The sequence below is a fragment of the Cherax quadricarinatus genome, chromosome 57 (genome assembly GCF_038502225.1).
Source record: "Cherax quadricarinatus isolate ZL_2023a chromosome 57, ASM3850222v1, whole genome shotgun sequence".
Taxonomy (NCBI): Eukaryota; Metazoa; Arthropoda; class Malacostraca; order Decapoda; family Parastacidae; genus Cherax; species Cherax quadricarinatus.
The window spans coordinates 14,613,613-14,632,488 of NC_091348.1; the positions used below are offsets into that span (position 1 = coordinate 14,613,613).

At 42.1% G+C, this 18,876-nt stretch overlaps 1 protein-coding gene across 1 annotated transcript; it reads left to right on the top strand.

Moving 5' to 3' along the window:
• Positions 1 to 5,930: 5,930 nt before the first annotated feature.
• Positions 5,931 to 17,968, top strand: LOC128693393 (carboxypeptidase B-like). The gene is made up of 8 exons (XM_053783073.2): positions 5,931 to 6,833; positions 8,055 to 8,211; positions 8,381 to 8,527; positions 9,661 to 9,795; positions 11,707 to 11,933; positions 12,880 to 13,025; positions 13,619 to 13,731; positions 16,866 to 17,968. Exons 1-8 carry the CDS (start codon positions 6,543 to 6,545, stop codon positions 17,009 to 17,011), a joined length of 1,362 nt encoding a protein of 453 aa, XP_053639048.1. The 5' UTR covers positions 5,931 to 6,542; the 3' UTR covers positions 17,012 to 17,968.
• The last annotated feature ends 908 nt before the right edge of the window (positions 17,969 to 18,876 follow it).

Sequence of the window (18,876 nt, forward strand, 5' to 3'; positions counted from 1 at the left end):
GTTGTGTTGTGTTGTGTGACTAGTTAATGGTCCATGTAGGACCACAACGTCCTTAGATTAAACCTGATTACTCCGTATTTCTCAGATTCCTGAGGTGTTCTAATGTTCTTCTTTATGGGTTGCTAATAAGAAGAATGAAAATAATAGTAACAATGCTTGATGCTTTGTTGACTTCTGATGAATCATCATTTACACGTATTTATTTATGTAAAGTGATAAACCAGTGTGGTTCACTGGCGGCAAAGTAGTATCACAGACAAGGTATGTAACACGCACACACACACACACACACACAGTAACTAACACACACACACACACACACACACACACACACACACACACACACACACACACACACACACACACACACACACACACACACACACACACACACACACACACACACACACACACACACACACACACACACACACACACACACAAACACACAAACACACAAACACACACACACACACACACACACACACACACACACACACACAAACACACAAACACACACACACACACACACACACACACACACACACACACACACACACACACACACACACAAACACACAAACACACACACACACACACACACACACACACACACACACACACACACACACACACACACACACACACACACACACACACACAAAGTAACTAACACACACACACACACACACACACACACACACACACAAAGTAACTAACACACACACACACACACACACACACACACACACACACACACACACACACACACACACACACACACACACACACACACACACACACACACACACACACAGCTACTGCTCATGGGTGACTTCAATCACAAGGAAATCGATTGGGAGAACTTGGAGCCACATGGGGACCGAGAAACGTGGAGGGTTAAGATGATGGAGGTGGTACTGGAAAACTTCATGTACCAACACGTAAGGGACACTACCAGAGAGACAGCGTAGAGGATGAACCAGCAAGACTGACAGGGAAGTCAGTAAACGAGATGATGGAATATGTGACAACAATATGCAAGGAAGCTGAAGAGAGGTTTGTGCCCAAGGGTAACAGAAATAACGAGAAAGCCAGGATGAGCCCGTGGTTCACCCAAAGGTGCAGGGAGGCCAAAACCAAGTGTGTTAGAGAAAGGAAGACGTATAGAAGGCAAAGGGCTCAGGAGAATAAGGAGAGCAGTCGCAGAGCCAGATATGAATATGCACAGGTAAGACGGGAGGCCCAAACACAATACGAGAATGACATAGCAGCGAAAGCCAAATCTGACCCAAAGCTGTTGTACAGCCACATCAGGAGGAAAACAACAGTTAAGGACCAGGTAATCAGGCTGAGGAAGGAAGGAGAGAAGGTCACAAAAAATGACCGCGAAGTATGTGAGGAGCTCAACATGAAATTCAAAGAAGTGTTCACAGAGGAGATGGAAGGGCCTCCAGAAAGGCGGAGAGGTGGGGTACACCATCAAGTGTTGGACACAATACATACAACCGAGGAAGAAGTGAAGAGGCTGCTAAGTGAACTAGATACCTTCAAGGCGATTGGGCCGGATAACAACCGTCCTAGGACCAGTGCTGTTTCTGGCTTTTCTGAGCATGACGGAAGGAATAAAATCCGAAGTGTCCCTGTTTGCAGATGATGTGAAGTTGATGAGAATAATTCAATCGGACGAAGACCAAGCAGAACTACAGAGGGATCTTGACAGGCTACAGACCTGGTCCAGCAACTGGCTCCTGGAGTTCAACCCCACCAAGTGCAAAGTCATGAAGACTGGGGAAGGACAAAGAAGTCCACAGACGGATTACAGCCTAGGGGGCCAGAGACTACAAACCTCACTCAAGGAAAAGGATCTTGGGGTGAGTATAACACCAGGCACATCTCCTGAAGTGCACATCAACCAAATAACTGCCATAGCATACGGGCGCCTGGCAAACTTAAAACAGCATTCCGACATCTTAATAACGATTCATTCAGGACCCTGTACACAGTGTACGTTAGGCCCATATTGGAGTATGTAGCACCAGTTTGGAACCCTCACCTACCCAAGCATGTAAGGAAACTAGAGAAAGTGCAAAGGTTTGCAACTAGACTAGTCACGGAGCTAAGGGGTATGTCCTACGAGGAGAGGTTAAGGGAAATTGACCTGACAACACTGGAAGACAGGAGATATAGGAGGGATATAATAACGACATATAAATACTGAGAGGAATCGACAAGGTGGACAGAGACAGGATGTTCCAGAGATGGGATACAGCAACAAGGGGTCACAGTTGGAAGTTGAAGACTCGGATGAACCACAGGGATGTTAGAAAGTATTTCTTCAGTCACAGAGTTGTCAGGAAGTAAAATAATCTGGGAAGTGATGTAGTGGAGGCAGAGTCCATACATAGCTTTAAGAAGAAGTATGATAAAGCTCATGGAGCAGGAAGAGTGACCGAGTAACGGCCAGTGAAGAGGCGGGGCCAGGAGCTGTGAATCGACCCCTGCAACCACAACTAGGTGAGTACACACACACACACACACACACACACACACACACGTCACGTGAACGAGAAACCTCCCAGGATGTGCTGAGGGGAGTATAGGTCAGGGAGGAGAGGACGAGGTCAGGGAGAAGAAGAGGAGGTCAGGGAGAAGAGGAAGACGTCATGAAGGAGAGGAAAAAGTCAGGGAGAACAGAAAGAGGTCAAGGAGGAGAGGAAGAGGTCAGGGAGAATAAGAAGAGTTCAGGGAGAAGAGGAAGAGGTCAGGGAGAAGAGAAAGAGATCAGGGAGAAGAGGAATAAGTCAGGGAGCGGAGGAGGAGGTCAGGGAGAATGGGAAGAGGTCAGGGTGAAGAGGAAGATGTCAGGGAGAAGAGGAAGAGGTCAGGGAGAATGAGAAGAGGTCAGGGAGAAGAGGAAGAGATCAGGGAGAAGAGGAATAGGTCAGGGAGCGGAGGAGGAGATCAGGGAGAATGGGAAGAGGTCAGGGTGAAGAGGAAGATGTCAGGGAGAAGAGGAAGAGGTCAGGGAGAATGGGAAGAGAAGAGGGAGAAGAGGAAGAGGTCGGGAGAAAAGGAAGAGGTCAGGGAGAATAGGAAGAGGTCAGGTAGAATAGAAAGAGGTCAGGGAGAATAGGAAGAGGTCAGGGAGAATATGAAGAGGTCAGGGAGAATAGGAAGAGGTCAGGGAGAATAGAAAGAGTTCAGGGAGAATAGAAAGATGTCAGGGAGAATAGAAAGAGTTCAGGGAGAATATGAAGAGTTCAGGGAGAATAGAAAGAGTTCAGGAAGAATAGGAAGAGGTCAGGGAGAATAGAAAGAGTTCAGGGAGAATAGGAAGATGTCAGGGAGAATAAAAAGAGTTCAGGGAGAATAGGAAGAGTTCAAAAAGAATAGGAAGTTGTCAGGGAGAATAGAAAGAGTTCAGGGAGAATAGGAAGAGGTCAGGGATAATAGAAAGAGTTCAGGGAGAATAGGAAGAGGTCAGGGAGAATAGAAAGAGTTCAGGGAGAATAGGAAGAGACCAGGGAGAATAGAAAGAGTTCAGAGAGAATAGGAAGAGGTCAGGGAGAATAGAAAGAGTTCAGGGAGAATAGGAAGATGTCAGTGAGAATAGAAAGATTTCAGGGAGAATAAGAAGAGTTCAAAAAGAATAGGAAGATGTCAGGAAGAATAGAAAGAGTTCAGGGAGAATAGGAAGAGGTCAGGGAGAATAGAAAGAGTTCAGGGAGAATAGGAAGATGTCAGTGAGAATAGAAAGAGTTCAGGGAGAATAAGAAGAGTTCAAAAAGAATAGGAAGATGTCAGGGAGAATAGAAAGAGTTCAGGGAGAATAGGAAGAGGTCAGGGAGAATAGAAGGAGTTCAGGGAGAATAGGAAGAGTCAGAGAGAATAGAAAGTTCAGGGAGAATAGGAAGAGGTCAGGAAGAATAGAAAGAGTTCAGGGAGAATAGGAAGAGGCCAGGGAGAATAGAAAGAGTTCAGGGAGAATAGGAAGAGGTCAGGGAGAATAGAAAGAGTTCAGGGAGAATGGGAAGAGGTCAGGGAGAATAGAAAGAGTTCAGGGAGAATATGATGAGGTCAGGGAGAAGATGAAGAGGTCAGGGAGAATAGAAAGAGCTCAAGGAGAAGAGGATGAGGTCAGGGAGAAGAGGAAGAGGTGAGGGAGAATAGGAAGTGGTAAGGGAGAATAGGAAGAGGTCAGGGAGAAGGGAAAGAGGTCAGGGAGAATACAAAAGAGTTCAGGGAGAAGAGGAAGAGATCAGGGAGAATAGAAAGAGTTCAGAGAGAAGAGGACGAGGTCAGGGAGAATAGGAAGAGAGGGAGAATAGGAAGAGGAGAGGGAGAATAGGAAGAGGAGAGGGAGAAGAGGAAGAGGTCAGGAAGAATAGGAAGAGGAGAGGGAGAAGAGGAAGAGGCCAGGGAGAATAGGAAGAGGAGAGGCACAAGAGGTAGAGGTCAGGGAGTAGAAGACATCAGGGAGAAGAGGAAGAAGTCAGAGGGGAGAGGAAGAGGTCAGGGAGGAGGAAAGATGCCAGGGAATAGAAGAAGATATCAGGGAGAAGAGGGAGAGGTCAAGGAGGGCAGGAAGAAGTCAGGGAAAAGAGGAAGGGGTCAAGGAGGAGGGGAAGAGCCCAAGGTGTTGCTGTGAACATGCTGAGACAGGCTTCATGTAACCCTCGTGAGGATGCTGAGAGAGAGAGGCTTCATGTAACCCTCGTGAGGATGCTAGAGAGAGAGAGGCTTCATGTAACCCTCGTGAGGATGCTGAGAGAGAGAGAGGCTTCATGTAACCCTCGTGAGGATGCTGAGAGAGAGAGAGGCTTCATGTAACCCTCGTGAGGATGCTGAGAGGATGCTGAGAGAGAGAGAGAGGCTTCATGTAACCCTCGTGAGGATGCTGAGAGAGAGAGGCTTCATGTAACCCTCGTGAGGATGCTGAGAGAGAGAGAGGCTTCATGTAACCCTCGTGAGGATGCTGAGAGAGAGAGAGGCTTCATGTAACCCTCGTGAGGATGCTGAGAGAGAGAGGCTTCATGTAACCCTCGTGAGGATGCTGAGAGAGAGAGGCTTCATGTAACCCTCGTGAGGATGCTGAGAGAGAGAGAGAGAGGCTTCATGTAACCCTTGTGAGGATGCTTCACTCTGCTTAGTTAACACAAAGTTAAAATACAGCTCCTGGATACATTATGGGTCTCTGTCTACCACCCACAGAATGGAATCAATTCAGTAAGTCAGATACCCAAGTGCTACACATCTCTCTTATTCTTAATACCCGAGAAAGGGCTGGGCATTGAAATGAGCTGAGATAGACTAACATCTCTTAGCCTATACTATGAAGTGGGTCAGCGAGAACATGTGAGCAAATCCAAAAATACAATAATAATAGCAATCTGAGGATGAGTAATAAACATTAGTTATGTAAATTTTAACCCATAAAGTTTTGCTCTCTAAACCATTGTTTAAAACCATAACGGATTCACATCTGCTCCATCAGAAATATTATACGTAACTATTTCAATAATATGATCTCTTATTATTAAAATACTTTATGCAATAATAGAGGTAATTGTTGACTAGCGACGCCATCTGGAACTGATCGCCAGCACTGACCTGAAATTTATGAAGTTACATAGCGAATTAATTAAAGTAAATCTCTGAAATAATGTGGTATAAATGACATTGTGCTGGATATATTTATTTATGTCAGTCATGAGCAACTAGGACACGTCAACATGTTTTCTCCCCTTCCTTATATTTTTTTTTACTCAGTATGGAAGCTACACCGAGCATGACAGATCAAGGTCTTCCTCGTTCACTGCCAATGTCGTGGCTAACTGTTGTCAAAGATCAATGCTAGATACGTAGATCATTGGAGGCGGAGAAATGATGTCAGTTCTAAATGACGTTTGCGATCGGTTTAAATAAACTCGCCTACGTTTATACTAGAGTATAAACAAATTGATCGTACGGTCATGTCCTTTTACATAGGAAGTTGTACTAGGTGGCCGTGTGTGAGGTCACTGAAGGTAACAGTTGAGTGCATGAACGAGGTCGCAGGGAGCGTACAGCTTCGTGGTCACACAGACCTTAGCCATGCAGTAGGCTAACCTTAACCTTGCTGATGCAAGGCCACCTCCGGGAGGGTGGGGAAGCTGGTTACACCTGTGCTTCCGCCGAGTGAAATGTATCCTCTGTATGTATATAAGCACAAGCGGGTGGCAGCTATCAGCACAAGCACACCTCAGTAGCTGGGGTCTGTTTTAAAACCCGCACCTAACAATCACAAGCAACAGATTCACGGACTTTATCACACAGTGTACACAGATAAAATTTTGGTTTAATCCTACAAAGTGATACAAACCACAATCTGATAAAACACCTGTTTACCTTTAAAGTCGCTATATTGTAAACGTTAATTTTCTCTTTTAGAAACAGCTTGCAGACGTTTGCCCAAAAAGATATTCAAAGAAAGGAACAAAGTAATCATCTTACTAACAAATACCCAACGAGACCACTAAGTCACGTCAGCGTTCTGCAGTATGAATGAAGATATGCACGTCCTGACATGGGTAACAATGATACTTTTGATAATGGAGCTGGCGTGTGGCTCGCCCATCCTTACAGAGGAAGAGATCCGGAGCCTGCAGAAGGAAGATCCCGTGTCCTACTCAGGCTACAAGCTCTTCCGTACAGACGTGGCCTTGGTGGAACTTCCCGTGGTCGATTCCCTTGGACGTTCTGACGGAGTTGATGTCTGGTCCTGGCGCAAGAAGGCCAAAGAGCCTCAGTATGAGGTAGACCTTCTGACACCTCCTGCCGCAGTACAAAAGGTGAGGCTTCAAACTCCTGAAGTTTAGGTATTAAAGCATTCTTGATGTTAGTGTGTAGGCGAACTATATAACCTTAATAATCCCTTGTAGTCGACAGGCTGAATTCAAGCTTACAAACTAATCTGAAATTGGACGAAAATACAGGTAAAAAAATTATTTTTTTTTTAAGGAATACAACCATTCTTTACGATATCGTTGAACTAGAAATATGAGATAACCAATAATACATATATCAGAGAAACAAAATTTAAAGCAGAATTCCTAGCGAAAACAAGACAAAACAAGACGTATAAACACGATGAACCAAATTAACGTAGCGAAACATTATAAATGACTTAAGTAATAAAGAACATTGTGATGAGAGTCATTATCATTGAGTAATTTATGTTTTGATTATGGCATATTTAATTATACATAAATTGCTGAACTAATGAGGAAGATTGGTAGGAAAGATAAGAGAAAAATATATAAGAAATGAAAATTAAAAGTGGATACCAGACAACAAAATATGAATTGACACAATAGGAATAAGTAAGAGCCCCTCACCCTTGAGGGGATATATGCTGAGAAATTACTTAAATCAAATCACGGAACGGCTGAGGCTTGAACCTATGGCAAATGGGTCTGAAAACTCACATACCAGAACTTTAACACTAACTTTAGGGATTAAAGTATTCTCGGCTGGTGGAGAACAGGTTACATGCAATTCAAATCAAACGGAGGAAATTTGCGTCAAAATAAATGAAAAAAAATCGCTTGACAGGTTTTAGTCGTATGATGACCTACTCCATGGAGCTTTCTGTAATTTTATCAAGGCCTTCTGCTGGCTTATCGGGCCCCTACAGTTTTTTTTTTACATCACGTAAGATGATATGGTAGGTTTTCCCCTCTATATAGAAGCAAAGAATCACCTCATGATAATGTCCTACGTATGGAATAAGTATTTTAGATAAATATTATGTAACTGTATTCATGTGGGAATTAAAGGGCAGAATTTTTTTTGAAAGCGGATAAAGATACATGGAACAATCTATAATATCAGGAATATAATCGTTTGATAATTTATATAAATTAGGGACATCACCGGGGTAAGTACTGGCCCTCGTGAGATCTCTCGTACCTTTTTCTTAATATCATATTCAAAAGTACCCGTCTTACACAGCTTATTTAGGTACCCAAGGACGTGGACTAACTAAGCTGTGATTCCCATACCATGCACAGGTACGTGAGGTGTTCTCCGAGTACAACCTTACGTACCAGGAGGTGATCAATGACTTGCAGAGCGCCATCAACGAAGAACACAACGGTGAGGATGAGTTCTTCTCTTGGAACCGTCCTGCACACCCTATGACTTGGCAGAAGTATCACTCCTCCCAAGGTGAGCCAACACGAGTGTTTGTGAGCTTGGGTAACCTAGTAAATGGTTGTCTGATTGCCTACACACAACGATAGCTCTCTGTCCACCCACAGACTGGAATTAAACAATGTATTCAGAATTTACAGTTGCAAAATCCATCCGATCAAATGTTTATTCCCTTCTCCAACAGATATGAATCTTTATCTGGATTACCTGCAGTCTCAGTACCCAGACCTCGTCACCATTATGGACATTGGTCTGTCTTTTGAGAATCGCCCCCTCCGTGTGGCTAAGGTATCCAACGGCACCAACAAACCTGCTGTCTGGATTGATGGAGGTGAGGTGAAAGTTTTGTAAATTAATGCAATACCTTGATTAAAAGGGAGGACATGAGTGTTCCAAAGGAAATTATGTTGTGATGGATACTGGGGAAGAATCTATCTTGCGATTAATGGCTTATATTTCTTCAATAATTAGATATTCACACACTGAAACTGTAATTTCAGTAACTTTGACACAACCGCAGTGTTGTGTAGTATGTTGATTAATTTTTAATTTTACTTTCAGGTTAAATTGAATTTTTATTTCAATCGAAATCTTTTCTGTTTATGGTATTGATGCTTCTGTTGTCATCATTTACAGCATTTCAGAAAAGTTGTTAACTGAAGTTTCTAAATAATGATAAATAAAAGTTACTGTTATTACAAAGCCAATAGGAAATGTTTGATTAATGGTATACAAGTCATGAATAAGTTATGTGATGGCCCTCATTCCTCAACTGTCATAATGACACCATTAAAGCATTTCTTATTGGCTGAGAATCTGGAATTATTTCGTTTATTGACGAAAAGTGCTAAACCCATTAGGGTCATACAGCGCCAAAATTGCGATAAATGAGGAAATGTCCTCGCTGTTATGAGCAAGGAAAATAGCCTCATCGTCCATGGACTGTTGAAGGAAACAGTTGACACTCAATTCACTCTACAGAATCCCTTTATCTTGAATGACTTTTCCCCCACACTGGTCATCTTCCTCCCAGGCAGGATGACCCATTCGCCATCATTTATTCATTATTAGCTGTCTTGACACACGAGCGTGCTAACATTGTAGTTTGCATAACCCTCCTAACTGCAACTTCTCCACTTCTTCAGAGTGCAGGCACTGTCACTTCTCACCTCCAGGACTCGAGTCCGGTTTACCACTTTCCTCTGGATCTCTTTATAAATAACGAATTAACTGTCTTTATTGATTTAATTTGATAGAAAACTTTTCCTTGGCACAAGCCACCAAATTTCTCCATTAAGTGATGCAGTTCATTCATTACCAAATTGACAAATCCCTAAGTTGTCAACACTTTTCTTCAATACTGTCAGCAATAAGTTATTCCGATCCATGAAAGAAGCCCACCAGTTGACGTGAATACATTAACAAGCGTCTTGGCAAAGGTTCTTGATTAATCATCTCCTACAGGTATTCATGCTCGTGAGTGGGTGTCCTCAGCCACCGCCATGTATATCCTTCATCGCCTGGTCGAGTTTAGTTGGGAAGAACCAGATCTCATCAGTAACTTTGACTGGTACATCATGCCCATGAGCAACCCTGATGGTAAGTTCCTCCCACATGTTATTATAGTTAACAGTCCAAACACAAACGTATAATAAACTGTGTTCAGTTTCAGCAAACGAGCCCAGAAGAAAAGATTAGTACTAAGCACATTGGTCTCTCACTACCTCTAGTTTACCACTGGTAGTCCGAAACTCCATCTACTTTACTACTGGTAGGCTTGCGTCCCATCCAAACTTACCATTGGTAATCCTAAATAGCATCTACCTTAACATTAGTTCACCTACATCCTATCTAGTTTGCCACTGGCAGACCTGATAGTCATCTAGTTTACCTCTGGTAGACCAAAATGCCATTTTCTCCTCAATCCTCTTAGATAATTCCCATTTCTTTGGCATATTGTTTCACCTATCCTTCATCATCACTTCTGGGCAATTCCTTCGCTAACACTCCTCTTTTCCACTCATTTTTTCTAAGGGTTTCAAGCAGAATTTCTTCATTTATTTTTCCTCCCCATGTTTACCTGGAGAGAGTTCCGGGGGTCAACGCCCCCGCGACCCGGTCTGTGATCAGGCCTCAAGTTGGATTAGGACCTGATTAACCAGGCTGTTACTGCTGGCCACACGCAATCCAACGTATGAACCACAGCCCGGCTGGTCAGGTACTGACTTTAGGTGCCTGTCCAGTGCCTGCTTGAAGACAGCCAGGGGTCTATTGGTAATCCCCCTTATGTATGCTGGAAGGCAGCTGAACAGTCTTGGGCCCCTGACACTTATTGTGTTGTCTCTTAACGTGCTAGTGACACCCCTGCTTTTCATTGGGGGGATGTTGCATCGTCTGCCAAGTCTTTTGCTTTCGTTGTGAGTGATTTTCGTGTGCAAGTTTGGTACTAATCCCTCTAGGATTTTCCAAGTATATATTATCATGTATCTCTCCTGCCTGCGTTCTAGGGAGTACAAGTTGAGTTTTATCATGTGTGCATTATCGACGCAATGTGCGGATGTGTGCTACCGGAAGCAGCTATCTGTATAGAATTACTGTAGTGTCTAAGTTACTTGCCGATTTCGCAAGTCTGACACTGAATATGTGCACGGCATAAATAAATACTGCGCTGCATGAATAATTAGTGCACAGCACTTAATTGGTTGCTGTGCTACCGCGCAGGTGCGCAGGTGCGCAGGTGCGCAGGTGCGCAGGTGCGCAGGTGCGCAGCTGAGGACGCACTGGCTCTGAGTATAGTTCCTATTACCTCAATCAAATATTTTTCTCTTAGTTACTTTTCCCCTATTTATTTTGTCCCTCTCACGTTATAAACCGTTTATTATTTTTTGTTTTTTTCTTTTCTTCAGATTCTGAAAAAAAAAAATTGCCAATTTATTTTATTCTTAAACTGTACTTTTTTTCAAGAACAGTTAAAACACAAGAGGTTTATATAAACCGCGTATGTAAACTTAAGATTTACTTTCGCCCATATTCTGGAGATTATAGTATTTTTGATATAATTGTTCAGGTGAATGGCAGTATTAATGCCGATAAAGAACAAAAAAGGCACAATACCGTTACTGGAACAATATACAAATAAACTCGCACATAGGAGAAAAAAAATTATGACGCCTTTTCAGCCCGACTTGGGACCCAGGTGTTACTAGATGGTTCAAGTCGGACCGAAATGTCGTCATTAGTTTTTTTCCCCTATGTTCGGGTTTATTTGTGTGTTAGTGTCGATAAGTTTTCAACCTGACAAACTCACTGCTTACCATACCACGGGCGGGGTTAGAAGCCGCGATCAGAGAGTCACAAAACTCCAGACCGACGCGTTAGCCACTGGGCTAAAGCGTCAGTTTGAAGTTTTATGACTCTCTGATCAGGGGTTCTAACCCAGCCCGTGGTATGGTTTGTTTGCAATCGTGTCATTACGATTTCGTGAGTCAAACTGACTACTTTTCTCTTAAGGTTATGAATACTCTCGCCACCACGACCGTCTGTGGCGCAAGAACCGCTCTGTTGACCCCAGACACCCTCAGTGTGTGGGAGCGGATCCCAACAGAAACTTCGGCTTCCAGTGGTTAACAGGTGGATCATCTGATAACCCTTGCAGTTCAGTCTATGCTGGACGTGAAGCTTTCTCAGAACCAGAGACCAGAGCCATCGGTAATTTTCTTTTAGACCACAAAGATCAGGTATGTTAGTTCTCTTTTACGTTACTTTTAAAGTGAGTTTTTGAAAATTTTAGAAAAAAAAAATGAATAGAAAGCTGAACTAGACTGGACTGCTTGAGTACAAGAGTCATGACAGTGTTCAAACCAAAGTACAGGTGGGGTTAGAACCCATGGCAAGTAAGTCGTAAAATTCCAGGCCAGTGCGTAAGCCACTGGCTTGGTTTGTTTGCATCTGTGTTATTACGATTTAGTGAATCATGATAACAGCTTTGAGGGGACTTGAGCTAGAGTTCGTCACTGCCATGCTGACGAGATTCATCTGTTAAAACTTGCATTTGTGGTCACAACGGGGCCCATGCTAACCTAGTTGGATGAATCTTATGGTAGCCAGTTTGCCCAGTGGCTTACGCATTGGCATGGAGTTTTACGACTCACTCGCCATGGGTTCAAACCCCACCCGCTCGTGGTTTGTTTACAATCGTGTTATTACCATTTCGGGAGTCATCACAGTGTTCCATCTGAACTGGTAAATGAAAAATCTGAGTATGTGAACTGCATTGTGGACCAATTATCACCTAAGTTTGACTGACTATTATTTATTTGATAATCATCCTTTTCTACTAAATGTACAGATATTGTGTATACAGACTGGTAATCACGCTTGTCTTTATATTTTATGTATAACCACTAAACCCACTTGCTCGTAAGCAAGTGGGTTTGTTTAGCGCCTAGTCAACTTTAAGTCCATATGCCGGGGTGGGAAAACAGATGGTGAAAACCCGATATATAAAACCGACAAGTTGTGATTAAAAATCCATGAACAAATACGTAAGATATTTTATTATGGAGACGTTTCGATCCTTGGACCTTGTTCACATGATACAAGCTCCCAGGACTGAAACACTTCCAGAGTGTTTCCTAATGTGTCTAACTACAAAACATTTAGCTAATTATCTGACTGTCGCAGCTGAAGGTGTATGCGACCTTGCACGCGTATTCCCAAATGTGGATGTTACCTTGGGGCTACACTCTGAAAAGTCCAGCCGCTTACAACGACATGATTGATGTTGGACGACTGGCCACACTTGCAATTCGGGAAAATAATGGAACAGAGTAAGCTATTAAAATTAGATCATGTTTCTTCTTCATAATACATATATTTGTTAATACAGTGTATTATGTAACTAAATCATGAAAAAAAAAACCTTAATACTGTACTTATGCAAATTCAGTATAGGTTAGACAAATTAAGTTATTTTATATTACGTAAATCTTAGCAAGGTTAGGTTAGATTGTTTTCTTAGTTTCGGTGCAAAATAAAACACTGATATATAAAAAAAATGCATAACTATGTTTCAGTGTTTTCCTGGATGTTATTCTTAATAGCTGTAATTCGTGTTCCTCGAGAATGTAATTGATACATCACTAAAATGCCTGGGATCTCTCACTAGTAAAGATTTACTGTATTTTATATTATAATCCCTCTGAATATATAGTCAAAATATGTGTTATGTTATCATTATAGTAAATCCTATTCGCAAGTTCTTCTGAATCATTGCAATTAACATTTCACTTAACTCTTCCCGTGATAATGTAACTTCTTGCGTGGAGAACAGTCGTCTTGATGCCCGTGTCCACAACCTAGTATTCTGTTGCTGGCTTTTGGCCATTTTGCCCAGCTTTCTCAAGTTCATTTTCACCCCCAGGTACGCTCTTGGGCAAATCACAGAACTCATGTACATTGCCTCTGGAAATTCTGGAGACTATGCACACAGTATTGGTATACCATACAGCTACTGCCTGGAGCTCCGTGACTTAGGTAAGTACTCTATGTATGATGGTAACCAGTCTAATGACTATCGTTGCCCTTAAGGAAGACACCTAATTAAAAATATATAGATTCTTACGTAAGTTAGGCAAAGTAAGTTATTGTATATTCAGTTTGAGCAAGAGTAGGTTGCTAGTATATACTGTGGTATAAAATTAAAACTGGTATTACATAATTTGCATAAATTTAGTTAACAGTTTTCCTTTTGGGGAAGCAACTCTTCCAGGGATCTGGAAAATTATTCAAAACTTATTAAAACATTTTCTAATATATTAATAGTGTACATATATAGGGAGAGGCGTTTATTACCAAAAATAGTCGAAGAAGCATTTACATTTCCCAGGGAATTACGAGAGCCGGATATGTTGACATTATTCTTTCCTTTGTTTGCATGATATGGTAAATTTCTAATTGTCTTTGTATAACATGTTACCGAGAGCCCAGAACTCGGTAGCATCAGTGATGCTTCCTGCATCGCTGATGAGCAAATATGTGTCCGGATGGGGGAAGGGGATTACGGTACTCTGCCAGCATCATCTTACATTCACGAACGGTGATGCGCTAAACGCTGGGGATCATACAGCACCTTGGAATTAAATTTAATCAGATTTGATCACAGAAGTTGAGACACAGATTATATATTCGCTGTGAAAAACGTGCGAAGTGTGTTAAAGTGGTGAGATAAAAATGGACTGCAGCTAACTTGGGGCAAAAATTATATCAGGAAATATGCTGGACACATATACACACCATCAGCTGTATATACACTAAGAGGTTAATTTCTGTACAAGAAATAAAGTATTCTTGACTGACAGTACTAGTGATCTCTGGTATTCGAAATAACTAAAACAGAAAGAACCAAACATACTGTCGAATCTGCGTCTGGCAAGGTAAATACATTGAAAGATGGATATCTTTCAGTGTATGCGCACCGAGAATCTACTTCAGTCCTTATTTAGGTTTTAAAGTATTTATAATCAATGCACCGGCGATATGCAACTGTATAATGACCCATGTACAGGCTATAGGCTTTAAACATGACTAACTTACCAACTCGATTATTTACTCAGATTTTACTTTCTAGGGACAATCTTTCTAACCTCTGCCTTGCATATGCATAAATCATACCTATCATCCATCTATACATTTGCATGCATTTATCCAGACATTTATGCTAAAATGAACATAAGAATATTAGAAAGAAGGAACACTGCAGTAGGCCTGTTGACCCATACTGGGCATCCCTTCACAAATCCAACCCACTAATAGAATATTTTCCCAACTCACTTTAGTACTACCCTAACAATAAGCTCTGATAAATCCACTGATTCATATGCAAGTCCCACTCAAATCAAACCCCTCTCAATGGTTACTGTGCTCCCAACTATCTCACATATATCTCGCTATATTAATCGTTTATTATAACATTGCCTTAGTTTGCACACAACACACACACACACACACACACGAGGCCAGGAGCTCGGACTCGACCCCCGCAACCTCAACTAGGTGAGTACACACACACACACACACACACACACACACACACACACCCACACATACATAAACACCCACATACACACACACACACACACATACACACACACACACATACACACACACACAGACACACACACACACACACACACACACACACACACTCACACACACACACACACACACACACACACACACACACACACACACATACACACACACACACACACACACACACACACACACACACACACATACACACATACACACACACACACACACATACACACACACACACACACACACACACACACACACACACACACACACACACACACACACATACACACACACACACACACACACACACACACACACACACACACACACACACACACACACACTCACACACATACACACACACACACACACACACACACACACACACACACACACACACACACACACACACACATACACACACACACACACATACACACACACACACACACACACACACACACACACACACACGCACGCACGCACGCACGCACACACACACACACACACACACACACACACACACACACACACACACACACACAGTGTGGACTATATGAAAAATAAAGGAAACGATCTCCAGAAAGAATTAATGGGAACACTAATACACACAGACAGGGTAAGAATTTTCTGATTGACACCAGGCATATATATACCAAAAGTTAGATAATTAAGAAATTTATATTACCACTTACCATTTATATTGTAGTTGGATCACCCCACAACACCTACCTAACAAAGAGAATCCTACTGACCAGTGAGAAATCTAAATGAAAGGACTAATGGCATACATACTGGATGTGTTGCATGGCGATGCCTCATTATTTCCACTATCACCACCTAATTCTGGAGGCCCCGCAAATTCTCTGTCCCTATTTTTCAGCAGGGGACATTCCAGTACTTATTAATTATATTTTGAGGTCAATCCATTCAATTATGGCCTCGATGACGCCTGATTACTAGACGATTTCACCACAACCAGTGCTCACTCATTAACTCACTATGGCGGTCTGGAGTTTTGAGACTCTCTGACCGCGGGTTCAAATCCCGCCCGTGGTATGGTTTATGGCGTCCCCTCCCCCTGTATCACTCTGCGGCCGCTGCACACCCTTCTTCACACCAGATTTCTCGAAGGGTCAAATCAGCGTCACATTTTAATACACAGTTATTATATTATTCATATTTACACATGCTGAATTTAGGAAAATTATGAAAAATCCACAGATAGGCCGCTAAACTTATAACCTCTCCTTATTTCAATGTATTCAATTTTCATAATCCCAGTCTTCCTACCCAGTCCTTACCAATTCTGTAGCTTCTTACATCTTACTCCTACCACACCCACTGTTTTTTATTTGTCATTATTTTAGAAACTTTAAGATAGCACCCATTTGGAAAGATGAAAACTAGTTAGTATTCTCACTAATAGATGTATGAAATTTTAAGTTTCCTATCTATGTACCAGAACATATAATTTATTCTTATAGCATTCCTCCGGTGTCTATTATTCCGGCAAATTCCAAAATGTGCCACTTCGAGCCTTATTTTAATATATATTTATCTCACAGGACACTATGGTTTTATCCTGCCCAAGGAGCAAATTGAACCTACGGGAAATGAAACCTACCAGGGAATTAAAGCCATGGTACGAGGCGTGTATGCTAAGCTCTTCCCAGTGAATCAAACTCTACCTGCAATGCTACAAGCCTCTTGACTTCAGTCTCATTATCCTCTCAATTCTCCATTCTGATGCTGAACCCGTAGGAGTCATAGAGCGCCTGGGGGAATTATGAGTAACCAGGTTATATCCAAGGAGGGGGGAGGCAGCTCTCATTCCTTGGATCATGAGGTCTGCACCAGTAGGATTCTGACACTGAAATGCCAGATATTTTTCTGACATTTCAAAGTTCTCAACTTATTTAATGTTCTGGCACCCATTTAGCATTATTTATTCTCACGCATAATCATCACAAATTACCTGTCCATACTTCTGAGGATCATCGCCCCTGCAACGGGGTCTCGGACCAGGCCTCCTAACTGACGGCCTAGTCAGTCAGGCTACTGTTTGCAGGGCGTCAAGAAGCAGGAGCCAACACAGATGTAACAGAAGAGTTTCAACAGTAATTCTGTTTTACCTTTGGGCTGGAGAACCACGTCAGTGTTAAGTCATTTATGTAAAAGAATTATTTCCACAACTACTAAAATTCGTCAGTGTAGTACAGTAAGTGATTCGTCTGAAATAATTAATCCTGATTCATTTCTTTCAAACTCTGTTGGCAATCTAGGTAATCCTCAATTAAACATTGGCCAAAGCACAATTCCACTCGACCAGTATTGCTGTGTGTGCGGCTTATCATTAGTTTAGTTCAAGCAGGAGCCCGGAGGAGCACACCTGTGTCCCTCTCATATGTCCTTATCTAAGCAATATTAACCAGTTTCCACATTAGTTGCCCAAGCTAACGAGATTCACTATATCACAATCACACTAACTATCGCTCATTCACACAGAGAGAAACTGGAGTTCTTTCCATTTTTTCCACCAAGAATTACGGTATATAACGCTTTTTTTTATTCTACTCTTTGTATACTTCACCATTTGATAAAAAAAATGTTTCAGTAGATATCAAAAATTTACTTTTCTTGCAAATTTACGATAACCCGGCATCACATTTTTTCCTCGTATTAATCAAATGTCATTGATTGTGTAAAAGATTATTTCTCATTCTTATTTATTTATTGTATACAATGATTCCTTAATATAATAATATTTATGCATTTGTGTATATCTACATATACCTTATATATAACAAGCCACGTGAGGATGGAAATCTTTAGCTCATGATCTGTTGCAAGTCTAAGCCACAGGTAACAAAAAAAGGCACAATACTGTGACTGGAATGATACACGAATAACCCATACAGAGAAGAGAGGAGCTTACGACGACGTTTCGGTCCGACTTGGACCGACCCAAACATCCTCGTAAGTTTCTCTCTTCTATGAGCGGGTTATTTGTGTATCTAAACCATAGAGTCCGTGGTTCAATCCCCGGCCGGGTGGAAACATTGGGCGTGTTTCCTTATACCTGATGTCCCCGTTCACCTAGCAAAAAAGTAGGTACCTGGGCGTTAATCGATTAGTGTGGGTCGCATCCTGGGGAAGGGACAAGACTGAAGGACCACAATGGAAATAAGACACAGTCCTCGATGACGCACGGGCTTTCTGGGTTATTCTGGGTGGCTAACCCCTTCCTGGATTAAAAAAATCCGAACAAAATCTTATCTGATTAGCCGCCAGCTAATCATTCACACCTCCCCGTCCCCCTCACCCCTATATTTGGGGTAAAGGGAGGGGGAAACCTCCGAGGTTTATCGAAAGCAAGTTACTAACTAATTACCAAATCACTAACTAATCTAGCGCCATGTGATATCGTGTTACCCGCACACTCGGGTTTTATATAGCTCTGTGTTAATATTCAAATCAGTTGTGTTTGTTGTCACGTGTTTGCAGTCGCCTAAAGTTGAGGAACCGTGATCGTATGCCGATCCTGAAACAGACTTACATTTACTATCTACTTATTAC

Bases quoted from the DNA above. Each gene is read 5' to 3' on its own strand.
- LOC128693393 (XM_053783073.2), top strand. From the start codon at position 6,543: ATGAATGAAGATATGCACGTCCTGACATGGGTAACAATGATACTTTTG. The intron at 9,796-11,706 runs GTAAGTTCCTCC...TTTTCTCTTAAG, and splicing joins GCCCATGAGCAACCCTGATG to GTTATGAATACTCTCGCCAC. The intron at 11,934-12,879 runs GTATGTTAGTTC...TGACTGTCGCAG, and splicing joins TTTTAGACCACAAAGATCAG to CTGAAGGTGTATGCGACCTT.